This window comes from Clarias gariepinus, chromosome 10 (genome assembly GCF_024256425.1).
Source record: "Clarias gariepinus isolate MV-2021 ecotype Netherlands chromosome 10, CGAR_prim_01v2, whole genome shotgun sequence".
Classification (NCBI taxonomy): domain Eukaryota; kingdom Metazoa; phylum Chordata; class Actinopteri; order Siluriformes; family Clariidae; genus Clarias; species Clarias gariepinus.
The window spans coordinates 16,830,560-16,856,887 of NC_071109.1; the positions used below are offsets into that span (position 1 = coordinate 16,830,560).

Genomic DNA, 26,328 nt, shown 5'->3' on the forward strand with positions numbered 1-26,328 from the left:
TCACTATCCTGCTAACGTAGCCGTTATTCCTCGGCTGAATCCTAAATAGCCCTGATGCCTCAACATAGGTGCACTAGAGAGGCCACGGCATATTGGCCTTCACACTATAAATAGTGCACTAATAGTTTTAAATAGAACGATTTCAGGATAGGCCCATCCTCAAGTCTGCCACCTATTGGTTGGAAACGGGACCGGTCCGCTCTTTTTAAAGCTCCGTGTAGCACAAACGTAGTAACATCTGTTCCTGAGATAACAAGATCTTCGACACTGCTTAAGAGTTGTTCAATAAGCGGAAATATATGTTTTACTTGAATTATTTTTTTTAATGAAGCAAGCCATGATACATGGTTAGGTTGTAAATATAAAACGACCTGGTGATTTGTTAGTAAATTAATGTTCGTTTAGCGCGTGCCTGCTTTTAAGTTGAACCATTTAACGAGTTGAATTGTGCGCGCGCTTCACGCTAACACACGTTTCCACGAGCCTGCGCTTATTTAAAAAAAAAAAAAAAAAAATGGAGGAGAGTGAGAGGGAAGTAGTGAGTGAGCTCGGTTCTGAAAGTTTCACCTCGTGTAAGCAGCAGAACACAGGCGGAGAAGATGATAGTGATGATATTGACAGGAAACTGGACATTAGTTCAGACCAGTTTGACCCGCTGCTTGCCCTGTATTCTTCAGCAGTTCCTTTGCCTTACCCCAACATCAAGTGCTTTAACAACCTCGCGGAATACGAAAGCTTTATGAAAGGTGGTCGTGGAAGGGCGAAACCCGAAAACGTGGAGAAAAGAATCCGGAAAGCGAAAAGGGGAGTACCGGATCCGGAGAGAATAGAGAGGCTGAAGCAGCTCATGGTGCAAAATCCGACGGAGGAATCGGAGGAGCGCGGGGCGAAGAGACACGCTGCCAGGCGCAGAGCTCCGAAGAATGTTCTCACACGGATGCCATGTGTGTGTCTCAGGAATGAAAGCTCCCAGGCATTACACAAACATACAGTCTTTGTCATGACTTATTTTTAAAAATGCGTTTTCCCCCTGTGTGTGTGTGTGTGTGTGTGTGTGTAGTGCATGAGGGCAGTCCTTTAGGAGAACTGAACCGCTGCGTCCAACACCGACTCCGAGTCAAAGTCCACATCCGCTCGTTTAAGGGGCTGCGCGGAGTGTGTACCGGCTTCGTGGTGGCTTTCGACAAATTCTGGAACCTGGTAAAGAACTACAACTGAAATATCAAGCTTGGTACTGAGATGGGAATACATAACTCATAAGCCGTGAGCCATGAACACACAAGAAAACACACACAAACAAAACAGCATTATAAGTGGGTTTTGCTTGAAAGAAGCTTTTGAAGAGCAATCAGAAGCAGAGCGAAACCAGAGTAAAGTCTCTGCATAGATGAACCGTTTAGAGTTCAAAGATGAAAGCTTTTGGGAAACGTATTATTAGATGGTGGCTTAGTGGTTAGATTTGATTCCAGGCCAGGTTTGATTCCTGTCTGGGTGCATGGAGTTGAATGTTCTGTTGTTTAAATGTTGTTTCCTCCAACAGTCAAAAGACATGCAGATTAGGCTAACTGGTCTTCCCAAATTGCCGGTAGTGTGTGAATGTGTGTGTGTGTATGCCTTGCAATGGATTGGCACCCTGTCCAATGTGTACCCCAACTTGTTCCTTAAGTTTCCTGGGATAAGCTCCAGGCCCTGCAACCCTGTGTACAGGATATAACACTATAGACAATGAGAGACTATTGTAAGTGACATAGTGGTTCCCTCTTCACGGTCTGTAAGCATGTTTTGTATTTTCTCTCTTATGCTTGGTAAGTTTCCTCCCAACATTCAAAGACATGCCACATATGTCCCATACATCAAAAGAACCAGTAATTAACTTGTCAGTCATAGAGAGACCCAGAGACAGACAGACAATAGGAAATACATTAGTATTCTCCAGTTAAACAAAAGGGTTCCAGCAGACATGAGCTGTCTGGATGCATATTCATCTGTATACAGGCTATGGGAAGTTTTACCATGTACGGAGTCAGAAAGTGCAATGAGGGGCTTCTCAGTAGAATACTATATATGTATGTAATAAAAAAAGCTTAACTGTCCTAATGTGTGTTTTTAACCCACTAACTTAAGCTTTAATTCTTTAATTCAGGCGATGGTGGATGTGGATGAAACCTACAGGGAGCCATTACTTGGAGAGGCATTCTACCATGAAAAAGCTCTGACTGTTACAAGGGTATGGCACGACGACTTTACTCAGAAATAGTTACTCCTGGCTGAAAGATTTCTCATCCATGATTGACTTTTTATACACTGCTTTGTCAGATAGATAGATATACTTTATCGATCCTGTGGGGGAAATTATTGAAAGACCACAATAACAATTGCTGTAAGACAACAATGCTGCTACGCGTGTTATTCTCAGTTTTTTCGTAATTGAAGTGGGCATGGTAGAGCAAGTAAAACACAAAAATATTTCAGCAAGTGGTCTTTTAGGAATAAGGTTGAGAAACCACTGCTCTAAACGATGTGTAGTTTGTGAAATAGGGACGCTCTAGCCACTGTGTGTGCAGAGTGTAATGTGAAGATGTAATTCTCATCAATGAATGTGAATCTAAGTTAAGTGAAAATTGCTAGATCTACGTAGCAAGATGTGACAATTCTTTAAATGGTCAGAATTTCTGATAGTCATTTCTGTTGTTTGGTTAAGCTTTTTCCACAGTGGGTCCTGGGTTTGATCCTGAGCTCAGGTGACTGTGTGGAGTTTCTTTTGCCTTTCCTAGTCTGCATGAATGTTTCCTTTATGTTCTCTGCTTTCCTCCCAAAAACATGCCTAAGAAAAATTAATTCTAGGTCTGAATTTGTGTGAGTATGGTGAAGGATGTATTTCTGCCCCATGCCAGGCAATGTTCTGCATTTATTATTATTATTTTAATAAAACACATCATGCACCATGATTTTTTTTTGGCCAATCTGTTGTGACCAGTATTTGTGAGAAAAGAAAATGAGAGGCAATTGCCATCCAGAATAATCTTTTTTCTATTCTCTTTTTTAATTATTTTTTTTTAAATACAGCTGTTTCAAAAGTTGCAAGTACAAACTGCACTTGGGAAAGCATCAGAGGCTGTAACTTCTAAAGAAGATGATCCTGGTGCTAAGCCACACCCTATTAGCACAAGCAGCATCGCGAGGGTTCAATCCTCCAGAAAAGCAGCAGAGAGACTGGCACAGTCTGTAAAAAACCTGGAAGTGACTGGCGCGGGAATGTCGAATATATCTGCTGGTTCTAAACGGAAACCGAAGGTGTCTAAGCCAAAAGTGGAGTATGGACGAGTACGTACTCGTCACGTCAATCAGCTCTTTATCCGGGGAGAAAACGTTCTCCTTGTGAATATTCAACAAGAGTAGCAGCGTTGTGCTAGCTGGTTGTGTGTGAATAGCCGCTGTTTCTGATTCTAAGCACATTTTCAGAGTCTTCTCAATGTATCATATTGATATGATTTATAATCCTACTTGTAGAAGTGGAAACAATATGAATAAACCAAATTTGTTCTTTGCAATGATTTGTTTTAGTGCTTATCAGATATTGATGCTTTACAGAGATGTCCACTAGGTGGTGCTGTGAGACCGATATGACCAGCTTCATGCATGAATGCCTGTTTATCTGCTGAAAATCCTTGACATTATTGGTAGTAATGTTGTTGGTTTACTTCATTTAGCATCTGCAAAAAGACAGGCAAATCATTATTTATTCACTAATGCCTTCACATAAATTATTTTAGGTACATTTTTGAAACCATTTTAACAGAAAAATGTTTAACAATAATGTGATGAAAACTAAAAGCCTGTCTCCAAATCTTGAATCCGAGTCCCAACAGTACCCATTTTCACTTCAGACTAACATAATTGTGAAAGATTCGAAGAAAAAGGAAAGTCCTGTTAGTTTTATGACTCTTAGAAATGACACACCAGTCTCCTGGGAGTTCATGAAGCACAGCATTAATAATTGAGCTTTTAAAGTTGGAAATTGAACATGGCACTCAGAGGCTGTTACTGTCCCGATGATGCTTTATGCATACATAAGCAATAAATACACTACTTACTGCAGTCCATGGAACTTTTAAAAAGCCATTTCCTCTTGATTTCGAATTTTAATCTAAATGTCTCCTGGCAATAAATATATAAATAAATATAAAAAAAAATCAAAAGCATACATACAAAGTGCGTTGTGGTTCAATAAGGAAGTCGTTATGCTTTATGATCTGTCCTACTTCAGAAAGACTTAAAAGTATTTCACATTTAATGCTGAATGTTTACAATTTCTGTATTGTTCTCTTCTTTTAGGTTGATAAGATTGCAATATTTTTCACGCTCAGTATGTACATTTGGATCACACAAGAGCTTAAAGATAATTTAGAAATCTTGTAGGTTAAACAAATTTCCCCTGAAGTTTGCATCTGACATTTAATCAAGCGGGGAGCGTTTAATTAAGAGTGTTTATAATGATCTCACTTGGATACGGCTAAAGTACTAGAGTAAAGCGTGCCTGGTGAGCAGTATGTCCTGGTGTCACAAAGCTTCATAGCAAACTCTTCATAATTCTTGTTAGCGTTTCTGCGCAGTCATCTTACAACTGTTTATTATTCCTTCGTTACTCAGTTTTGTGCATATTCATGATCAGGCCAGTTGGCTCTGGCTGTGGGAACACACATGTGGCCAGATGGAGGCTCTCCTCCACTGGCACTCAACCTCTTACCACAAGTCAAAGCCGTGCACAGCATCTTCAGTATTTATTAATATTAATATATTAACACTATTACACCATCACCAGCCTGAACAAGGAAGGACAGATCCATGCTGTTAAGTTTTATATATCAAATTCTGATCCTACCATCTGAATGTAGGCAGCAGAAATATTCAGGCAACATTTTCCAAATATTCTATTGCCCAATTTTATTTGTAATTGCAAATTGTAGCCTCAGTTTTCTGTTTTTAGCTAACAAATGTCACACCCAGTGTGGTCCTCTGCTGCTGTAGAATGATGCGGTGCTGTATCTAATTTAAGGTTTGATGAATCGTGCATTCAAAGATGCTCCCCTGCATGCTTATTTGACGTACTGGTGCCTTTTGTTCAGCTCAGCCCAGTCTGGCCATTTTTCCCCTGACCTATGGCATCAACAAGACTTTTTTTACCCACAGAACTGCGACTCAGAATATTTTCTCTTTTTCAGACTATTCTTTTTCTGTCTAAAAGATGGGTGTGGCATCTCTTAGTGGTTGTAAAAATCCCAAATAATTTTCAGCATTTCTAAAAATAGATTAAGTAAAAAAAAAAGCATAACTATATAAATCCACAAGAAAATCAACTCTTTATTCTCGGACATAAAAGACCATCATAGGTACAATCAAATCAGTGTACAAATGTGAGAACCATACACAGAAAGGGATGTTTTGTTGGTTGTCTGAGATTTGCATAAAAGTATAGTGTTTTTCTAGTAAAGATCCACAGCCCCTATTCATTATATCCCAGCCTTACACACAACCTACAGAATAATAAAAAAAAAAAAATCAAATAAAAAGACACACATCAATCCCTTGGACAAAGAGACGAAAGAAAGCAGAATTTGGTCATTTGCATGTGCGTGCACTACTTCGGAATGAGACGGAAGGCTTCAGTTTGAGTTCCTGCTGCTGACAGTAGAAATGATCCTACACAATTCCTCTCTGTGAGCAGAACCTCACACATCTCTGTGTACAGTCTGGCCCGACTCACTCATGAACCGACTTGCATATAGTAAAAACAATAATCATGATAAAAAAAAACAAAAAAAAAAAACACACATTTTAATCACTCATACTAGCCACGCAGTGAAAATGTGTGAATAAACAGATAAAAAAAAAAAACGAACAAAACAAACATGCATACATGTATGCTCAAAAGTCTACAGTACTGTAATAAATACTGTAATTTTATATTGTCCCAAGAAATATTCAAGAGAAAAAGGTATAGGCAACAAGTTGATAGGCACTGTGTGTGTAAGGACACTGAATGACCAAAGCCTCAGGGAGACTCCTGTACACTCAGATAATGCACACCATCACATTTCTATAAAAATAAATTCCCATTCCAAAGGCCACGGCGGTTGCTCTTAACATGATTCTCACTTGCAATGTCTTGCTATAGTTCTGCACCAATTCCCATAATTTGAAACAACATATTTATATTTTAATTAATAATCTCATTTAAATAACTTATGTCCATTTTCAATAATATTTACAAGGTTATGTATAAGAGAATGGAAAAGACAGGAAATAACTTCTGATCAGATTTAACAAATCAAATAATCATTAGTAACGACATACAAGAGTGAGAGTGAGAATAGTATTTAGGGCCGGTCAATGTCATTACATTTCTATCTATGTGAACCTGATTTCGAGATTTAAAGCAATGTTAAGTTGAAGTGCAATCAGATATTTCTCTGTTATACAAAGACAAATCAGTCCATGTGGCTGTTGGGCCAGACTGATTAGATTCACTCTTTTACACATCTGTATTGTGTAAGGAACAACAGAATTCTGGGCAGCTATAATTAACATCTTTCAAGTATTTTTTGTTTGTAGCTCTTTAAATCCTTCATGCTCCTGCCTTCCAGAAAGATTGTCCCAGCTTACAGCCACTATCTCACCTTCATTTTCCAAAGTTGGCAAAGTCAGCAAAGGCATCATTCTTCTGTTGTGCCATGGGAGGGCTCATAGTCATGACTGGCACTGACATTCCCATCCCCATGCCAACAGCTCCTGGCATTCCCATGTTCATGTTCATTCCCATCATGCCCTGATTGAGCGGCATGCCTCCCATAGGTGTTACGCCCGTAGCACTACCTCCCATGGCTGGGGACATGCCCATGCTACCCATCATAGGATTAGTGGGGGGTCGCACAGGGGCAGGGCCAGACTGCATGCCAAGGTTCATGTTGGCAAAACCCTGTGCCATCATGTTGACTGGGACTTGAATTCCTAAAGAATAGGGGGAAAAAAAAATGTCTTAAAGAACAAATATTTAAATATATGTGGAAAACAGGTTTTAAAAATAAGAAATATCTTTCACAAACGTTGATACTTGTAAGTACTGGATGTTCTGCAATTCATGATCATTCTGTTTGAAAAAAGTAACATATCACAGGTTGTGATTCTGGGTTTATTTACTGCGGGTTATATACATGTGCATTAATTTTCCACTGAGGTCTTGTATTGATTATGGGAGAACCAAAGCACTCTGTAAAGTCTTCTTTAGCATGTCCCAAAGATTTAATGAGATTAAAGTCAGGACTCTGTAGTGGCCAATTGATGTGTAAAAAATGATTATACGTACTTCCAGAGCTAACCTTTCACAATCTAAGTAAATGAAATACACTTTTGCACTCAGGGAAGAAAAAAATCCTTTTAACGTGATAACCTGGTCATTCAGTACATTCAGGTAGTCAGTTGGCTTCATTTTATTGCCACATAATGTTGCTGAGCCTAGACCTGACCAACTGAAGCAACCCCAGATTATGACACGGTCTCCAGAGGTTTGTGCAGTGTATGCTTCATATGCTTACCTTCTTACGCTGATGCCCTTTGTTCTGGAATAGGGACAGTCTGGACTCATAAGTCCGATCTTTGTGCTCCCTAGCAAGTTGAAGCTTTTTTCACATTAGCCTCACTAACAAGTTATTAAACTTATGGCCTCTGTTTTGTCCCAATCCTACAGCACAGGGTTTTGTACCATTACCAAATCCAAGAGTTTTCCCAAGTTTACACAGTGATGTCAAATCAACATGGCTGTGCACAACATCGGAAATAAACAGAAACGTCAAAGTTCTGACTATTACACCACACTGACAACACACTGGGCAGTTAACTTAGGAGAGAGAGAGAGAGAGAGTGTGAGTGAGTGAGTGAATGTGTGTGTGTATATATAAACAGTTTTTTTCTATTTAATATTTAGGTGTTATATTTGTATATACAGATATATGTTAAATCTAACACTAACTATTAAATAATAATAATAATAATAAAAAAAAAATAATATATATATATATATATATATATATATATATATATACACACAGTGGGGCAAAAAGTATTTAGTCAATCACCAATTGCACCCCTGGGCTTAAGCCACTACATTTCCAGGCCCGTCTGAAGTTTGCTAGAGATCATTTGGATGATCCAGAAGAGGATTGGGAGAATGTCATATGGTCAGATGAAACCAAAATAGATCTTTTTGGTAAAAACTCAACTTATTTGAGTTTGGAGGAGAAAGAATGCTGAGTTGCATTCAAAGAACACCATACTTACTGTGAAGCATGGGGGTAGAAACATTATGCTTTGGGGCTGTCTTCCTGCAAAGGGACCAGGACGACTGATCAGTGTAAAGGAAAGAATGAATGGGACCATGTATCAAGAGATTTTGAGCAAGGGCGTTGAAGATGAAAGGTGGCTGGGTCTTTCAGCATGACCATGATCCCCAACACATCACCCGGGCAACTAAGGAGTGGCTTCGTAAGACGCATTTTAAGGTGCTGGAGTGGCCTAGCCAGTCTCCAGATCTCATCCCCATGGAAAATCTTTGGAGGAGTTGAAAGTATGTGTTGCCCAGCGACAGCCCTAAAACATCACTGCTCTAGAGGAGATCTGCATGGAGGAATGGGCCAAAATACCAGCAACAGTGTGTGAAAACCTTGTGAAGACTTACAAAAAACGTTTGACCTCCGTCATTGTTATATACCCTTTGTTGGCAAAGTATTGAGATGAAATATTGTTATTGAGCAAATTCTTGTTTTCCACCAAAATTTGCAAATAAATTCTTTAAAAATACCCCAATGTGATTTTCTGGATTTTCTTTCCTTATTTTGTCTCTCATAGTTAAGGGAGAATGTCAGTCTGCATTAATTACAGCTAGACTGTGTTTACAATGAATCAAACCATCTAGTACTAGTACATCCAGTACTAATTCAAATAAGTAACTGGAAACCTAATGAAAGACTAGCTGTGTGCTAGTGGTATTCAGCTTCTTGAGCCATGAGTGGAGTCATCTCCAGACCTAATCCAACAGAAAACTGTGGGACAATGGTGGGAAACCATCTTGTCTACATGATTTTCAAGAAGCATTTAAGCAGGTGTAGACTGAGCGAGGGACACCAGAATACTGCAGATGTCTTTAGGACTCTTTGCCCAGCCAGATCAAGCAGGCATTGAAGAATAAAGGACTTCATAATAAATATTGATTGTTGTAGAGCAATGTCACTGTATAAAATAAATGATTCTTATTATCTTACTTGTCATTAAAAAAATGAGAGTCAATAAAACATTGAATTTTACTTTTGTCTTAACTTTTTTTGGCTACCATGTTTAGAAATTTATTGTAAGCTGGCTATCAGAGGCAGGCATTTTGCCCGGCTATGTTTTTGTGCAATGCTGAGTCATTACCATGCTGCTGCATCATGCTGAGTGTGGGCTGACTTGGTTTGGGAGGCTGCATGCCAGGACTCAGGTAATCGAGACTGATGTTGACACTGGAATCAGACCAAGTGGATGGCACGGAGGCCTTCTTGGCTTCTGGTTTTTGTACAGACTGCTGAGGAACCAGTGGAGTCCCCATATTCTGAAGAGGCTGATCCAACAGAAGAAAAACAACAGAGGTTCGTTAAGTAGGGATGACCACTGCACCTTAAATAAGGGCAGAGATGTTGCTCTATTGCAGTCTTCTCATTCACCAATACTAGTGATAATTCTTACAAGATATTTACAAGAGTTTGTTATAGTTAGAGGCAAAATATTTGTTTTTATATCAGTTGCATTTGGTCTTAAGAGATTCAATTTCTTGAAGGCAAGAATAATAAAAAAAGGGCAAAATAAGGGACAGTGTGAAAAATTCTAGAGATTGGAGCAAAATCTCTTGAGGTTATCAGGTTTCTTGACAGTTATTAGATTATAACAATGATGACTAAGAAGCTTTGTGTTATTGCTTGCAAGTGTGTGGGGTTTACTTTTTTCTTTAGCCAAACAAATGTTGCCATTTTAAAGTAGGTCAGGATTTTAGCATGCAAATATCATCTTTACATGAGGCTTTTGTTTCAGTTTAATGATTTTCTGACTCAAACTTGTTCTTCTTCATTCTGCTAGGCTCTGTGATGGGTGTCCCAGGGGGCAGGGGCTGGTGGATGATGTGAAAGAGGGTGGGTGTAAATTGTACCAGTGCTGTATCTTAACCCTCCTTTGTCTTGTTTTTATGTTCCTCTGCACTCAAATACGCCTCCTAAAAATCTCAACCAGTATTGTCTTTCCTTGGGTAAATTTTGTTTAGTGAGCTTTTCCACTCTAAACATGCTGTATTAATCATGTTACAGATGGGGTTCAGATGTTTTACTCAATATACTCTACACAGTTTAATGCGTTTTATGTGAAGGGAACGTCAATCAAGAAAAACACGGTAATTGCAGATGTTAATATAAAATAAGAAATTAATAAAAAAAATGCATATTAAAATAAATAATCAACAAATCAAACCTGACTTCAGGTTAAGTTATATCTATACATGTTCAGAACATTCTTACTTAGAGGCCATTATCACGTTAACAAAGAGTCAATGCCAATTTTATGAATGTGTAAAAGATTGGGGGGAAGAAAAATGGCCAAAAAAAATAAAAATTAAAATACACACCTGAGATTTGGACATTGGCAGACCCATGCTTTGAGTGCTGGTCATGGAGAAATTTATGCTTTGGGAAGCACTGATGTTGGTGCTAAGGGAAGGACCCATGAGGTCAAAAAGATCACCAGAGGGCACTGTGGAGGCAGGGGCAGGTGCAAACAGGTCTGCTGTTGCCGGTTTCACAGGCGGAGGGGCTGGTTGCCCATCTGAAAACGCGTTCCAGTCCCCGAAGTCTCCATTTCCACTTGATGCTGAGGCTGAATTGACAAAAAGACTTTAGTAAACAGCTTAGAAGTAGGAACTCAAGTCATGTTTTATACTTGCGATATAAAACACTTTCACAGAACACAGAAAGAGTCCATTTCTGTTAAAAAAAAAAAAAAAAAAAAGTAGTGGTTTTTCTCTGGCATTCCTCTGTCGCCCAAGCAGACAGCAGGAGATGTTTTGCCCAATGTGAGTTGAAATGTGTCTGTCCTCATTAGCTTTAGCACAGAGCTCAACCATATGGCTTGCCCTCCTTTTTCTTTTCAATATTTAAGAGCTTTATGCTCTCTGGTTTTCATAAAAAGGCAGATGATGACAACAGGCGATGACCCCATTGCAATTACCAACAGACTTCTGTTACATTTGTGTCACTTGCTCGAAATAGCTGAAGTAAAAATGTGTGTTGGAAGGAGCTAAAAAGTTTTCTCTCCCACTAATGATTACTAATCAAACAAAAAAGAAAAAAACTGTGTCATAGTTGTAGTGATAAATGTAATGAGTATTTGTGCTCAAATTTTGATAGGCTATCGATTTAAATATACACACATCGGTCACTTTAATAGAAACATACACCTGCTCATTTATGTTGTTATCAACTCAGATGATCATGTGGGATTAGCACAATGCATAAAATCATGCAGATACACATCAAGAGCTTCAGTTAATGTTTACATCAAACATTAGATTGGAGAAAAAAAGTGTGATTTCTAAAAAGTTAAAATTATATATAACTGTCCATGCCGAACAGCCTGGTTTGAGTATTTCAGAAACTGCAGATCTCTTAAACGTTTCACACACAACAGTTTCTAGATTATACAAAGAATGGTGGGGGGGGGAAACAGCCTTTGTGTGGGGGTTGTACAGACTACAACACCTTGTTGATGAGGGACATCAGAGGATGTCCTTTAAGACTTCAGTCCTTTAAGAATGAGAATCTGATGTTAATCATGGGCACACAGGCACAAAAAGCGGGCACAGACTCTCTCAAACCAGACAGTTGAAGATTAGTAAAAAAAAAATCCCTTGGTCTCTTTCCTGTCTTCTGCTGTCCAGTTTGAGAGATTCTGTGCCAATATTAACCTCAGATTCTTGTTGGAGGACAGGAATGGAACCCAATGTGGTCTTCTGCTGTTGTATCCCATCAGGGGCACAAGCTCATTGGAATTGGACAGCTAAAGATCAGGTTAAAAAAAGGTCTAGAGCTGTCTAGTTTGGGTGACCAGTTTTGTGCATGTCAAGATGCTTTTTTGTTCACCATGGTTGTAAAAAGTGATAATGTGTAAACCTATATCAGTCACGGCAGCTCAAACCCATCTGGCCATTTCCGCTCACTCTGTGCTTTTTTCGTTTTTCTGCTTCTTTCTATATTAACTCTAGAGACTACGGAGTATGATATTCCCAGGAGATTGGCAGTTTTTGAACTACCCCAACCAGCCCATCTGGTTCCAACATCCATGCCATGGTTTAAAGTCACAGAGATCACATTTTTTATTCATTCTGATGTTTGATGTAAACATTAACTGAAGTTCTTGGCCTGCACCTGCTTTATCTTGTGCACTACATATGCAGGTGTACATGTTTTTAATCACGTAGAGGGTGATGTAGATATTTTCGCTACCTCTGCATAATACACTTAGATTAAGGTTCTTTACCATCACGTGGCCTTCTTTGCCAAATTAATTGTTGTAATTAGACTAATAATGACACCAGTGTTACTCAAACTTTCTGATGTAGTATTTACACAGGCATACCTGCTGCTGAAGGAAGACTGACTGTAGCTGCAGTTGAGCTGAAATCTGCAAATCCTCCAAACAGGTCCGAGTTTAAACCTAGGCCAAAGAAAGGGAAGGGAAAACAGAAAATAAGATTTTAAGTTAATTGAATTAAAACAAAGTCAGCTTTCTTGTATAAAAGTCATGAATCAATATTCACTGCAGACCTCACTTCAAAAATAATGAGTAAGACTCATTAAATCCACAACTGCTCCCACTTTTAAAACCACTGTTTCCACCTAGTAACAGTATGCTGTAACAGTCCTGACCCAGCACCCACCCTCTTAAACACAGTCCCTACCTAATGGACACCCCCAACAAAGCCCTGACAAAGTATCTGCTTGCTCCAACTCCGTTCCAGACAAAGTACCCACCTCCACCCCCAATCAACCTTTCCCGAAACTGTCTTCATTCATTACATCAGGTATAGAGGGACATCATAGGTTAGGTTGCCACAATCGTTATATTGTGCACATACACAATTTTATAAGAGTTATTTATTAACTTAAGAACTTTAAAACAATTTCAAAATCAAAGACTAAAATAAATAATTAATAAGGTTAACGCTGGAAAAATTATGTAAACCATAACCTTATAATGAAAACTTCGATAGCAGTGCACATTACTTAAACATCATACCTTCCTAAGTACTAAAACTATTCACAAAATGAAAATATTTTATACCACTCAGTCGGGAGGGCCGTAGGACAACTAAAAATGTGCTTTGTGTAACTGCAACATGACTCTAGTGAAAAAAGGAAACAGATAAATAATGAAGTATGACAGATGTGACGCTGCTGCTGATGCATTTCCTATGTCTGGTGTAAAGTGTGCCTTACTGACTACCATGGTAGTCATTTCGCTATTATTACCACAACTGTAGCATCCATTTTATTATGTTCAACCATACAGACCATAAAGACAGGATAAACACATGAAATAAAAAATGTGAGAAAGTGTTGATCTGACAAGAAAAATATTTATGCCTAATTAGTAGTAGAGATGTTAAACATGAAGATACCACACATACTGTGAGGCAAGAGACAAGAAAAGGGTTTAAAGCAGCTTCTCTTTACCCAGGGTAGATGGAATTATGAGTAACCCCTAAGCGTCAAGATATTTTGAGAGAGAAACTACTATCGTCTGTCAGAAATCTGAAAATTAAGCCGTCTTACAGTACGAGGTTTAGGACAGAATGCTGTTGTGTGTGTGGTTGCACTGTTCACTATGTTCACAAGTGTTTCCGCTCTGTTCCCTCCCAAAAATCTGTAGTAGGTGGATTGGCTTCCCTAAATTGCTCACATTTATGTGAGTATGCAAACTTGAACAGTATGCTTCGGGTCATGCAATGGACTAGCATCCCATGTTCAGAGAGTATTCAAAATCCTCCCTACAAACTCCTACTAATTATCTAATACAGTTTAGTCGGTTAAAATTTAACATTAAATATAGCAGTTGCCAGTGATTTTTCCTTCATGTTTGGCTTTATACTACAAAAATCTGCTTTTTATGTCCACTGTAAAATACTTTCAAAAAACTGTGACACTGTTCATTTTGCTCAACGAATATCCTTAAAGAGGAAAAAAACTGTTTGTTGGCTTGTTTTGTGCCCACAAAAACTGTCCATTTCTTGTTGGATTTAGTGGAATGTGGTTAGAAAACTGATGCTAAGAGACAGAAGCAGCTGTTTGACTGATGTATATTAGGAAAGTGGAGAAAGAGATGGGAAGAAATGGGAACACCACATCTGCTCAGCACTCCACCTCCACAAGGGACCACTCTAACATCTGGTCCTGGCAACTAACTGCTCCAGTGGACAGGGGCTACAGGAGAGCCCATCTGGTGCACTTTTTGAGTGTGCATGCACTCTCTCTCGCTCTCACACACACACACATCAAAACCACAAGGCCATATAATGACACATCTTTATATAGCATCCTTGCTTTGCCATAGCAATGAATCAGAACTAGCAGATCAACATTCTATGTAATATTGTAAGTAATATCTCCCACCACCGACATAATCTAATTAGATATTGTAAATGAGTGCAAATAATATAATTTAAGATACATGAACCATGAATATGGGACTTAATTTTCCACTGATTAATTAAAATACTTCTCACTAAGATAGTTTTACTTGCATTAAACTAAAATGTATAAAATCTTTTTGTTTGGGTGTTTGTGTACATGTGTGAGAGAGAGGAAGATAACCTGTTGAAGCTGGTTTTACGGGTGTAGAATCTGCCATAAACAAGTCCACCAGACCACCACTGGACTGATTTGTACCCGAGACATTTGGCTGATGCAAGAAAAATAGGAATAATTTATATATATTAAATAATAATAATAATAATAATAATAATAAATACATCCAGAAATCACTACATACCATTAAATAATTAATATGTATAACCTTATATTAACTCACTTTTTTTTGTTTCAAGGTTCTCAGAGGAGAATATTTATTTATGTTTATTATTGGCTTTTATTATTTAACTATATCTTTCCAGGGTACCTAACTTTGAATGAACTATATTCCATGTTACTAATGGTAAAGTAATTAACAATGATATTAATAGTTACACTTAAATAAATTCTTCATGCTATATTACCTTGGTGGCATTTATAGTTGTGGCAGGTTTATCTCCAGTGTAATGGGCAGCTGCTCCCAAGTCTATGGTTTTCGATGGGGTCCCTCCTTTCTTTCGCGTGGCAGTAGTCTCGGTAGCCTGAACAATCTGAACACTTTTGGTCGTCACAGTCTCCTCTTCATCTTTAAATTCGTTCCTGCCAGACTGCCTTTTTCGGAAATCTCTCTTCCTTTCCTCCTCTGTCTCACTTGAGGGAAAAAAAATAAAATGCAGATAAAAGTGTTTGCATGTATTCTCTGTGTATTCTCTGTGTACATAGATTCAACAGGAACCCAAAAACAATACAACTGCATCTGGTGACAATTTGATGGACAAAAAAATTAAAAGGGAAAGAAATGTTTCTAACTATAGGTAAAAATGTAGTTATTAGTTTTCATACAGACTGCAGTTATGAGTATATTCTGAAGAGTAGGCAGCCAAAGAAGAAGAAAAAAGAAAAAAGCTGTTACTATCCTAGTACTGTGTAACCAAATGCTAACAAAGTTTTAATTTAAGAAAATGTCATGTTTTAAATGTTCTTATAATTAGAATTTATGTGCAAAACATTAAAGTAAAAACTAAGGGTTTCCTTGCGCAGTGCATTGTTAGCAGGGAAAAGTTGACTGTAGCATAGAACTGCTACAATGTTTATCTTAGCTTGATTTGGCCAGTTCTGCTTTTGTGTTAGATCAGAAAATAAAGAAAGTTCGACAACACCCAAGGCACTAACCTGAATCTGTCTGGCGAGTCATCTCTGTCTTTCCTGCGGAACGTGTTTATCGTGTCGTTAATTGTGCTGCCAATCTTGTCACTGATCTCTCCCAGTTTTTCACTAAATGGGAAAGCGCCTTTATTGTTCTCCCAGTCGTCATCCCATTTGGAATGTGTTTCGTACCTGTCCCCTCCTTGAACAAACAAAAAAGGAGAATATTGACACATTAACAGCCAGCTCAAAAACAGATAAAATTTACAAGTAAAACATGTTACACCCTTTTGTACTGGTTTATAGACTGTTTATCATTATTGTGCTGCAACAGTTACCTACTATCCACCCTCATGATTTACAAGCACCTCATGCTTTACAAAATCTGACGTGAACGCTAAAATCAAAGCTCCGGAAACCTGCATTTGCATGATAGTTCGCCTTAAATTCTATACATTAGGTACATGCATAATTGCATGAATGAGCAGTTTTAACAGTGCCACTAAATTAGTATACATAAAAATAATGTAAAAGTACTACAGTACTATGGTAAGAGCAGAGGACCTGAAAGGTGCATTAGATACTCTTGAATTCCTTTTTTTAACTTGGCTCCTCAACCATACAGTGTAGAGGCACACCAGAAAACTCCTAATTATATTTATAGACACAAGTACAGAACACAGAAACCCAGAAAAAAATTGATCAAACTCCATTCAGCACTAAGTGGAGACCTGTTATGGTAAAGGAAATGAAAACTTTAATTGGGCTGTGTATTGCCAATGACTGGGTGATTTTGCCATCACCCAGTGTATTACCAATGACTGGGTGATTTTTAATCAAAAAATCTTGATTATTTATAACTTCATAAACAAATTATTTGGTGTAATTCCTACTGGTGTTTATTTTTTCCTAACCTGACAGTTTTTCATACAAGTAGCAGAAATGTATTTAGTTACTTCAGTCCCTGCCCCTCAATATATCCTAAACATATTTTTAAATAGTCGTAGTACAGCAAAAAGTTCTAGCATCACTCAATAAAATGGTACAGGAGGGTACAAAGATTGGCTGGAGGTCTTGGCACAGGGGCTTGTTACCCTATTGACAGCAAGGAGTGCTCATTATAAAACAGTACCTAATAACCAATATCTGAGCATGAGTGTAAAAAACTCTTTCAGAAGAAAAGGGTCTGACAAGAGTGTGGTATGCCAAGAAGTGGGCCTGGCACTTGTGCCAGTGCCAGCGTTCATAGTTGTAGACAATGCAAAAAGGCTGAATACACTGAGTGCTTTGGCATATATCGGTAGAAGGATGCTGAGGTTGGAACTGCCAGGCAGGAGGTCTAGAGGAAGACCAAAGAGGAGATTTATGGATGCAGTGAGAGAGGACATGAAGTTAGTTGGTGTGAGAGAAGAGGATGCAGAGGATAGGGTAAGATGGAGGCAGATGATTCGCTGTGGCGACCCCTGAAAGGGAACAGCCGAAAGACAAAGAAGAAGACACTGAGTGCTTTGGCAAGTACGTCTATTGACATCTTTAGTGAAATTATGACAAACTACTTGTATAAAGTGCGATATATCATTATAGTCATGCACTACAAAAAAAAAAAACATCTATATATATATATATATATATATATATATATATATATATATATATATATGGAAATATGGCTGGAAACAACAAACATTTGTAATTCAGTTTAAGCCAAAAGGTTTAAACTCTCAAATAGTTCATATTACATGTTTCTATCCGCTTCATGAACTGAGAACTTAAGGTTTTAGTGTCATTCTAAATGACACTATTCTAAATGACACTAAAACATTCTAAAAAATTCTGTCAAGCTTTTTAGAAAACCATCCTGCGTTAGGATTTTGTACTCAAATGATGCTTTATTTAAACTGCTTTACTGGGCTCTGTAGAGTAAAATGGAAGAAAATATAATTGGCTTTGAGTGGTTTGGTATTTTAAATGCGTTGCTGCCTTTTTACTGGTACAGGCCAGCACATAGCTGGAATTATCGAATAATAGATACTATTCTCTCCCTTCCATTATATAAAAATGTGTAATATTGAAACAGTATTCACACTAACAAAAATGCAAATATTAAAAAAGGGTGATCACAAACATAACTTAATGGATAGTTTAAAACATTATGGTATATTTTAAACATTACATTTAAAGGTGACATTGAATCAGAAAACAAACAAAAATAATAATAATCGAAGTGTATGCCATCATGTGGTAAGAACAATGAGTCCTACTGGCTATCAAAATAAATCCAGAGTTCACTCATCTGATAAAACAGACCTCCTGGGAGGAAAAGAGAATTGGAGAAGAAAGACGACAGAGAAACACCATGGCATCACACATGATAAACAACTCCCCAGTCACAGCACATCCAAGTATGTGTGAGTCCCTGCTGAGCATTAGGATGAGAGTGAGTGACTGAGAATAAGTGAGAGAGAGAGAAAACAGAGGAAACCTTTCCTGAGAACAGGACTTACCGTATCTGTAGTCCCCCATACTATCAGAGGATACACCAATATATTTATCCCTGTTTTTCTTGGCCTTCTTCCTCTCCTCTCTCAGCCTGTCATCATCTTGCACAAACTCCACCATCTCCTTTACCTTCTGCCGCACATTGATGCCTTGGTCCTTCCCATTTTCATCTGCAAAAATAACCTCTTGCTGTCATGAATCTCTTTAAGACATTTGTTTGCACAGCAGAAAGCACTATCTATGCAGACCAAAAATATGATGCGCAAAAGCATCATGAGGAAGAACACTAAATAAAAAATGGTTCACTGCAAAATTGTTGAAAGTAGCTACTTTTACATTTGGCCTGGAGCTGAAATTACCCCACAACATTTGAATGCACTGGAAATGTTGTGCTGAGACTCGGGTAACTATGGTGATTGGTTAAGCATGAGAGTAGTTTCAGGTCATGGATAACAAACAGACCTGGTTTTTAAGCACCTGCATCAATAGAAAACATTTGCAACAGTTCTACTCTTACTATAGCTATATTAGTACTGTATTAAACAAAGGACATCTTTAAAACATTAACTATTTATTAAATAATTCTCAAAAACCACAACCCACAACACTGCATGTAAATGTGTGACAACTGTGTATTCATAAAATAGTAAATTAGTAAAACAGCTGAATTCTTTCAAAAAGCACTTCAAAAATACATTTTGCATGTGATATGGCTAATAAGTCGTGTTGATAAAATGATGTTAATGCATATTTAGTTCTAGAATATAGACATTAAAGAAATTAAGTTTATTAACTATAACCAATAATTTAAAAAATGAATATCATCTAAAATGCTCTGACAAACCCATGACTGGGGTTTGTGCATCTAGCATTCTGGTGATCATGTACAGTAATATTCACATAATAATCCAGATCGACAAATGGAAAAAAAAATCTTTAAAAGATTTTAAATGTAATGCTTTTTGGAAAACAAAAAAGAAACACTTTAGTGAGAAACACTTTTGAGCACAATGAACCAACGCTGCGGACTCACCTATGCAATGATAACTCTCAATAGAGCGCAGGTCATACAGGTGCTCTCTTGCGCTGGTGACCACCCGCTCAGATCCGTTCCGCACAAGGTAACCCAACAGCAGTAAGGACTGAAAAAAGCAGGGCTCAGTTAAAATGACCATTAAAAAAAGCAACAACAATTTTGTCATGAATGACATTGTTATTACACATTAACATATGCAGATAAAACACATTTAAGGAATTAAGGCAGACAATTTTTGCATAAATGCACAAGATGGCACTTGACTGCCAAATTAATTAACAAAATAATCAGGCAGGTCCCAGTAAAGTAAACTGAAAACACCAAAAGTGTGTTTTTTGAACTAGCATTTTCTTAAATGAAGAAAACAATGCCAATGCATGGGACACCTAGTATATTTGTAAAACTAATCGGATTTAAAAGCTTAGCAATATCCATGTATATAATCCCATAATCACAAGGCTGAATAACATTCATCAACAACATTTACCTTGTAAACTCTCCTCCAGTTTTTCTTGTTGTCCTTCAGCATTCGGAACCACAGCATGTTCATTACCTCTGGAAACTGCTCGTACATGAACGTAGCTCTACACATATACACAGATAGCAGTGAGATTATTCAAGAACAATGTACAGATAACATTAAAGCAGCAGCAGATCACTATAACCATCAAATCATGTGATGTTGCTAAACGTTTTTAGCCGTTCCACTATATTTTGGAACATGTCTCTGGTGATTTGCTCATTCAGCCATTGATAAGGTTGGACATTGATCCTGCAAAATAAGTTTTTAAGGTCAGTGCTCGCTCCAAGTCATTCTGTTCTTTCACCTGTTCTTTTTTACTGTACCAAACCATGCTTTACAGTATGGACCTGCTGCATGAACAGTGGCAGGGATCCTTATTTTATAGCACTGAAAGACACTGTACACAATTCTGTTCTTCCAAATAAATGTGGCTATAAATTTTAGAAAAGAAATGCATATTGGTGTTACAGTCGGGCGTCCATATACTTTTGCCCAAGTAGAATACCTCCTACTTACTTGGCTATTTCTCCCATTAGCTGGCCAGAGGGTCCCCATGGGTCATCATTTGTGGCCTCTCGAACCTTAGATTCAACTTCTGAATAGTTCATAACAACATTGGTTCTGTAAAAGAAAACCACATGAACCAGAAAAGGTTTAATTATGTGTTACTGAAGAACACATCAAATCAGGAGAGTCCTATTAAAGCAATTTACTATAACTAGTAAATCACTGCTTTTACTGACTAATAAATAAAATTTCTTCTTAACTTGGAATTCCTGATTTTAAATATGAGAAGACGCTCTTAACTCCAGCTTCGTCACAGATCACATCAACATGGACGTCCATCTAATGAGATTATGGTAGCATTTGTGTTTGATCAATCCCGACATGATGCAACAATACTCACTACAGTGGGACCTTGGATTACGAGCATAATTCATTCTGGAAGTGGGCTCCTATTCCAAACCACTCGTAAACCAAATTGAATTTTCCCATAAAAAATAACAGAAACTCAAATTATTCATTACAGAGGCCAAAAAAATAAATAGATAATAATAATTAACCAAAAATATAAAGTAAAACCTGCACTTTACCTTTGAAAAGAATCGCGACAGTGTTTTTGTGTAGAGCAGAGAAAAAGAGTGTGTGTCTGTGATGGCGAAAGTAGGAGGGGTCTGTGTGTGTGTGTGGGGGGGGTGGGGGGGGGGGACACGGTGTCCAATGACGTGCGCTCACACAGACACAGAGCAGGCTAAGCCTTGAGCAGAGAGAGATAATGGATTTGTAACCTCTTTAATGAGACTTGCTTTTGCTTTACACATGCGCTGTACACACACGCATACAGACACAAAATAAAATGTTTTACGCGCACACATGTGGTCACAGTGTTATAGTAAACAGCACGGATGTTGATTATACCAGTGAGAGACACGCACTAAGACCCAGCAGGGGAGACGATTACCCACAATTCCACAAGAGAGAGAAAAACCGCTGGCTCAGTTGTGATCACATGACGCTTGGTGTCAAAACAAGAGGGGCATGCATTATACATGATACTCGACACTCGTAAACCAAGACTTGTTCGTTTTCCAAGTCACAATTAATTAAAAATCTTTTCGCGTCTTGCGCAACAGTCGCAAACCGCGTTAGTTACAATCCAAGGTTTCACTGTATTTAGCTTACTGTTTTGAGAAGACTAATCAATCATGAACTTTACAGATTACACCCTGCACTAACATTAGTATAGCATATGATTTGCTCCTACCAAAAGTTAAACTTTTATGGTTTTTACTCCACTTTTTAAAAAATTTGGTTAAGCTTAAGTGCTGAAGTAGTGGAGAAAGACCATTACCGAAACCAATGAGCTAACGAGAATCTGCTAGACCTCAAGGCTTCTTTTTTCCTATGAATGTCAGTTACTCTGAATTTGGTGAATAGCTACATATTTTAAATCAGATAACATTGCAAACTACACACAAGCAACATTGGACCTGCAAGTTCACATTCTCTGCACCACACCCTGTTCTTCCTGCTAGGTTTAATTGAGGGACACAAAAATACAGTTTAAATATCGATTATCTTATTTACGTTTACAACAAACATTGCAGTAGTGTTTAGGTAATAACTGTTCCTGTATTTATGTAGCTTATTAAACGGGCAGGTCCATAAACCCCAAGCAAAAGTGCTTCTGTGAAACCTGTTAAGCACTCAAAAGGCAGGAATGACAAAACAGACAGTCTGGTTGTGCAAGAGGTGAGAGCTAAAAAGTTAGGTGGGGCCACAGAAGATTCAGAGCAAACAGGTTCATTGAGTGCATGAATCAAAAGAACATCCCACGAATACATGTGGTGCTCCATATATTCTTACAAGAAGAATCAGGTCCTGGGAAATCACAACTATAGCAAACAATCAACAAAAATACACAATTTTAAAGTAGGCTTGGGCTAATGTGGGCCATTAAAATGTCCTTAAATCCTTAAAAAGACTATTTTGAAAACATAATTTTCTGCTGGCTTTGCACTTTCAACAACCCAGATCTGCAACACTGATACACACTGCAGTGTTTTCTGTATTTCCTGCTGATAGTGGCTTTACGAGACACGTCAACTTCCCTAACTTAACTGCTGTTTGCTCAATACATACATTCTCAAAGAACTTCATCTAGTCATCTAACACAGAAATAAAAAAAAAAGTTAATACACTTTTCAACAAATTAAAGCTCAACTCCCTTTCACATGAATAAGTCTTTAAGCAGAAAGGGTCGCATGGTGAAAAGGGATCTAAACTGACAAACACACAAATATTTGTAAAAAATGCTATTCTTTTTTTTCTTATTTTTAATTTAACATAGTCTGTTTACAATTACTTGTATTTTTTTCAAATAGTAATACATGCAAAATGTGTCATCTTAAATTTGAGTCATTAATTGCTTTAAAAGTAAATATAATCCACTTGAAGGCTGATAAGAACCGGGGCCTACTGTATATACAGGAAATGGCACCACACATGTCTAAAATGAAGCAGCTTGAAGGGCAACATGTCAGATTAAGTTAAATAAAGTTTAACTGTAATGCACCGTCACAGCAATAGCACCATTTTTTAAACACAAACAAATACACACACATACAGCTCTCTCTCTCTCTCTATCTATATATATATATATATATATATATATATATATATATATATATATATATAGCATTTATAATCCTACATTTTATTAATTTAATGGCTAACGCTTGCAAATTCTTCCGGTTTTAACCAACACAATTTATCACGATGATTAGCTGGTTTTGTGTCGTGGTGTGCCAATATACTGAAAGTAAGCCCAGGGCTGCAATGTTATGAGAGAAAAAGTGCGAAAGCTTTTTTTCTGGTCAAAATTTTAACGCCATATATTAGCTGTATGTTTGTGTTATTAGCACGGGTGTACTGTCCTCATATTTAATCACTTATGTATTATTACTTGTGTTGTTAATCAATAAAAAAATAATTAGACATTCATCACAATTAATTCAATTTTAAAATACTTAGATCTATTTGTATAAATGTACAATGTTGGAATAAAGACAGGCATGACAAACTGGTTAGAGGAAACTAATTCAATTTTATAATAACTCAAACATTAAAAATAAAAAATTAAAATCTCTCAAATGGGACCGGCACAGCATGCAGTGGCTGGGTAGTACGGGGTGTGGCAGCCCACTGACGGTGGGGCTTGAGTCCGGCTCATCAGATTCAAAATACAACAATCTAGAGCCTAGCCATCTAAGCTACCACTCCCACATCTTACATTTAATGCATTATTGTAAAAATGATTTCCCTTAAAAGAAGTTCGAGCACACAAATTTGATTTAATCCAAACTTCCATCTAGAAGCTTTGTATAATGGAACTGCCCATTCAGCACACCTGGTGATGTTTCCTCAGTCACAGTTATTATCCATGCTCAACATCCCATTATCACACACAGCCGGTTAACCGCACTGCGATTACGAGAAGCCATTAGGGTCAAACTTGGTCATATGATTAATTTGCATTAAAAACAGTAGTCCATTAAAATTTCTAGATTAATCACATGGGTTAACATGTTAATATTGACATCCCAAATTGTTACCTTCATTGCAAAAATAAATAAAATGTTGCTGGTGTAAGGAAACCAGATGATACTTAGCGGCACATTATTTGTATTGTGATATATTGTTTGTCTATACATTTTTTAAATCCTTACATACCAGTAATAACATCTTGGTGTTTCAACATCCTTGCCAAAGTTTAAAGCATTACAAATAGCAGTCTGAGATCTGTTTGCCCAATTTCATTTGCGAATCATTAAAAGTCACATTCATAGTGAGCCATGAGGGGAAAAAGTGAAAAATGGGAACTAGGCCTAAAACAACTAATCCAACTAACCAAACATCCCCTCTCATTCTAGGTGGGTGTGAAAAAGCTGTGCAAAGCGAAGGCAGAACCAGGGTTTATAACCACTCTATCACACATTATACATTTATTTTCAGGAAGTAATTTCAAGCGATCAGTAGTGTGATGGATGTCTTGCCTTGGTGGGAACACAAGCAGTGATGTGGGAAGACCCCCTGAATTTACAATATGGTGTGTTCAATTAATGTAAGGGCATGTATTTTTAAGGTGGGCCAAAACCCACATGGCACGGAGTCGGGGACTCTGAACTGTCAGAGTCTGAACTGTCAGTCTCATAAAACGTCAACGAGTTTGGAAATCCCCCTTTCTTAAGAAAAGGTTTAAAGGTATATTTTTTCAGGGTATATGCTCAAAACTATTAGGTCGTGTTTATTGATGACCGAACATTTTGGTAGACGTTCTTATGTTTTATTTACAGTTTTAAAAGAAGAAAGCTCGACAGCAGGCCGTGTTTTCGCACACATGCTACTTTGGAAATGTCACACATACACACGTGTTTATCTAACGTTAAACTGACTGGAATTAGAAATCATCTGATCAACTGCAAACTTTGACAATAACAAACCAATCAAGCTATACATAACTTGCTTCCTTGGACAACATCACAGCGTTTAAAAACTCAGAAACAGTTTAAACTTTGGTTAACGAACAAGAGACACTTTGTTGCAGACAGTTGCGCTTACATTTGGCAACACCCGAGACACCTAAGGACTTCAATAACCTTCCAAGTTAATCCTGATAAACATTAGCAGCAGCATATTAGCACAGCTACATTAGCTGAATTTATGTTAACACTAAGGCTGTCAAGCCTATTATCAACGTGTTGATTCATAAGTCCTACAGGTCTAATCTCATCAAAAACCTCGGAATTATCTGATTAAAAACACTTGCACTCGGTTGCACCTTAGCGTCGATACTATATAGCTAATGCTAGCCAATGTATGGAAGTGCTTGACGTGTAGAGTGAACTTTTTTTTAAATAAAAACCAATTAAACCTGGATATAAAACCTGTCCACGAGAAATGTCGTTAATGAGTCAGAGCCAGTTACGAACCTGTGCTAAATACTTTGATAGCTAAGTAGCTATGTTAGCCACTCAGGTCAATAAACTTGCCGCTTTAGTTAGCTAGCTAACGCTAACTAGCCTGCTACTATCCAAAAGTGCGACGTGACGTCAGAGAATGAGTACGTGTCTCTTTTCGAACAGGTACAACTCCGAAGCCTCGAAAGAACAGCGGAGTATCGTCGACAAATAAATGTAATACTTACGCTTTATCAACCAGTTCTCTAACTTTCCACATATTCAACATCTTGACTGGATGGATTAAGGCTTTCCGTGGCGATAACACGTCTTTCAGCCCTTTTAAATCCAACTAGTTGGGAAAGTCCAGCTGTCGTGAAACCAAAACCTTCAACTCTCCAAACTAGTTTCAGGCTGCGCGAGTGTCAGTGGGCCGGCCAGGTTACCACGGTGATGTGCCTGCGACGTCACTTGCGTAAGTTGCGTAAAGTGCGAAAGAAGTTGTTTATTCGTGTTGACTGATGTACTGTACAGTAAGTGGTTTGACACGCGAGTATGACTAAATATAATTACACTATTTCATGTGATACAGGTTTAGAAATACACAAGAAAACAAAATGTAATCTTTTTATACAATATTTTAAATTTGAACACTATTGTATAAATGTAAAATTAATCTAAAAGTAAAGTATAATGAGTATAAAATATTTTTGAACCAACTTAATAAATTTTTATTTATTTATCCTATAA

General features: G+C 37.7%; 2 protein-coding genes across 2 annotated transcripts; one reads left to right on the forward strand and one right to left on the reverse strand.

Annotated features, from left to right (window-relative positions):
- Positions 1-318: 318 nt before the first annotated feature.
- lsm11 (LSM11, U7 small nuclear RNA associated) lies at positions 319-3,551 on the forward strand. Its single transcript, XM_053505295.1, has 4 exons — positions 319-944; positions 1,061-1,200; positions 2,144-2,227; positions 3,067-3,551. The coding sequence occupies exons 1-4, from the start codon at positions 515-517 to the stop codon at positions 3,397-3,399; spliced, it is 987 nt and encodes a 328-aa protein (XP_053361270.1). The 5' UTR covers positions 319-514; the 3' UTR covers positions 3,400-3,551.
- A 1,790-nt stretch (positions 3,552-5,341) lies between these two features.
- Positions 5,342-26,000, reverse strand: clint1a (clathrin interactor 1a). The gene is made up of 12 exons (XM_053505282.1): positions 25,827-26,000; positions 20,636-20,740; positions 20,084-20,180; positions 19,594-19,702; positions 18,566-18,730; positions 16,089-16,263; positions 15,341-15,566; positions 14,940-15,027; positions 12,706-12,783; positions 10,700-10,947; positions 9,466-9,649; positions 5,342-7,008 (listed from the first exon to the last, which is right to left on the reverse strand). The coding sequence occupies exons 1-12, from the start codon at positions 25,865-25,867 to the stop codon at positions 6,680-6,682; spliced, it is 1,845 nt and encodes a 614-aa protein (XP_053361257.1). The 5' UTR covers positions 25,868-26,000; the 3' UTR covers positions 5,342-6,679.
- Positions 26,001-26,328: the final 328 nt, after the last annotated feature.

Bases quoted from the DNA above. Each gene is read 5' to 3' on its own strand.
- lsm11 (XM_053505295.1), top strand. From the start codon at position 515: ATGGAGGAGAGTGAGAGGGAAGTAGTGAGTGAGCTCGGTTCTGAAAGT. The intron at 945-1,060 runs GTGTGTGTCTCA...GTGTGTGTGTAG, and splicing joins TGTTCTCACACGGATGCCAT to TGCATGAGGGCAGTCCTTTA. The intron at 1,201-2,143 runs GTAAAGAACTAC...TCTTTAATTCAG, and splicing joins TCGACAAATTCTGGAACCTG to GCGATGGTGGATGTGGATGA.
- clint1a (XM_053505282.1), bottom strand. From the start codon at position 25,867: ATGTTGAATATGTGGAAAGTTAGAGAACTGGTTGATAAAGC. The intron at 19,703-20,083 runs GTAAATGTTGTT...TGCTTTTTTCAG, and splicing joins ACTGGAGGAGAGTTTACAAG to TCCTTACTGCTGTTGGGTTA. The intron at 12,784-14,939 runs GTTATCTTCCTC...TCTTTGGCCTAG, and splicing joins CGTAAAACCAGCTTCAACAG to GTTTAAACTCGGACCTGTTT.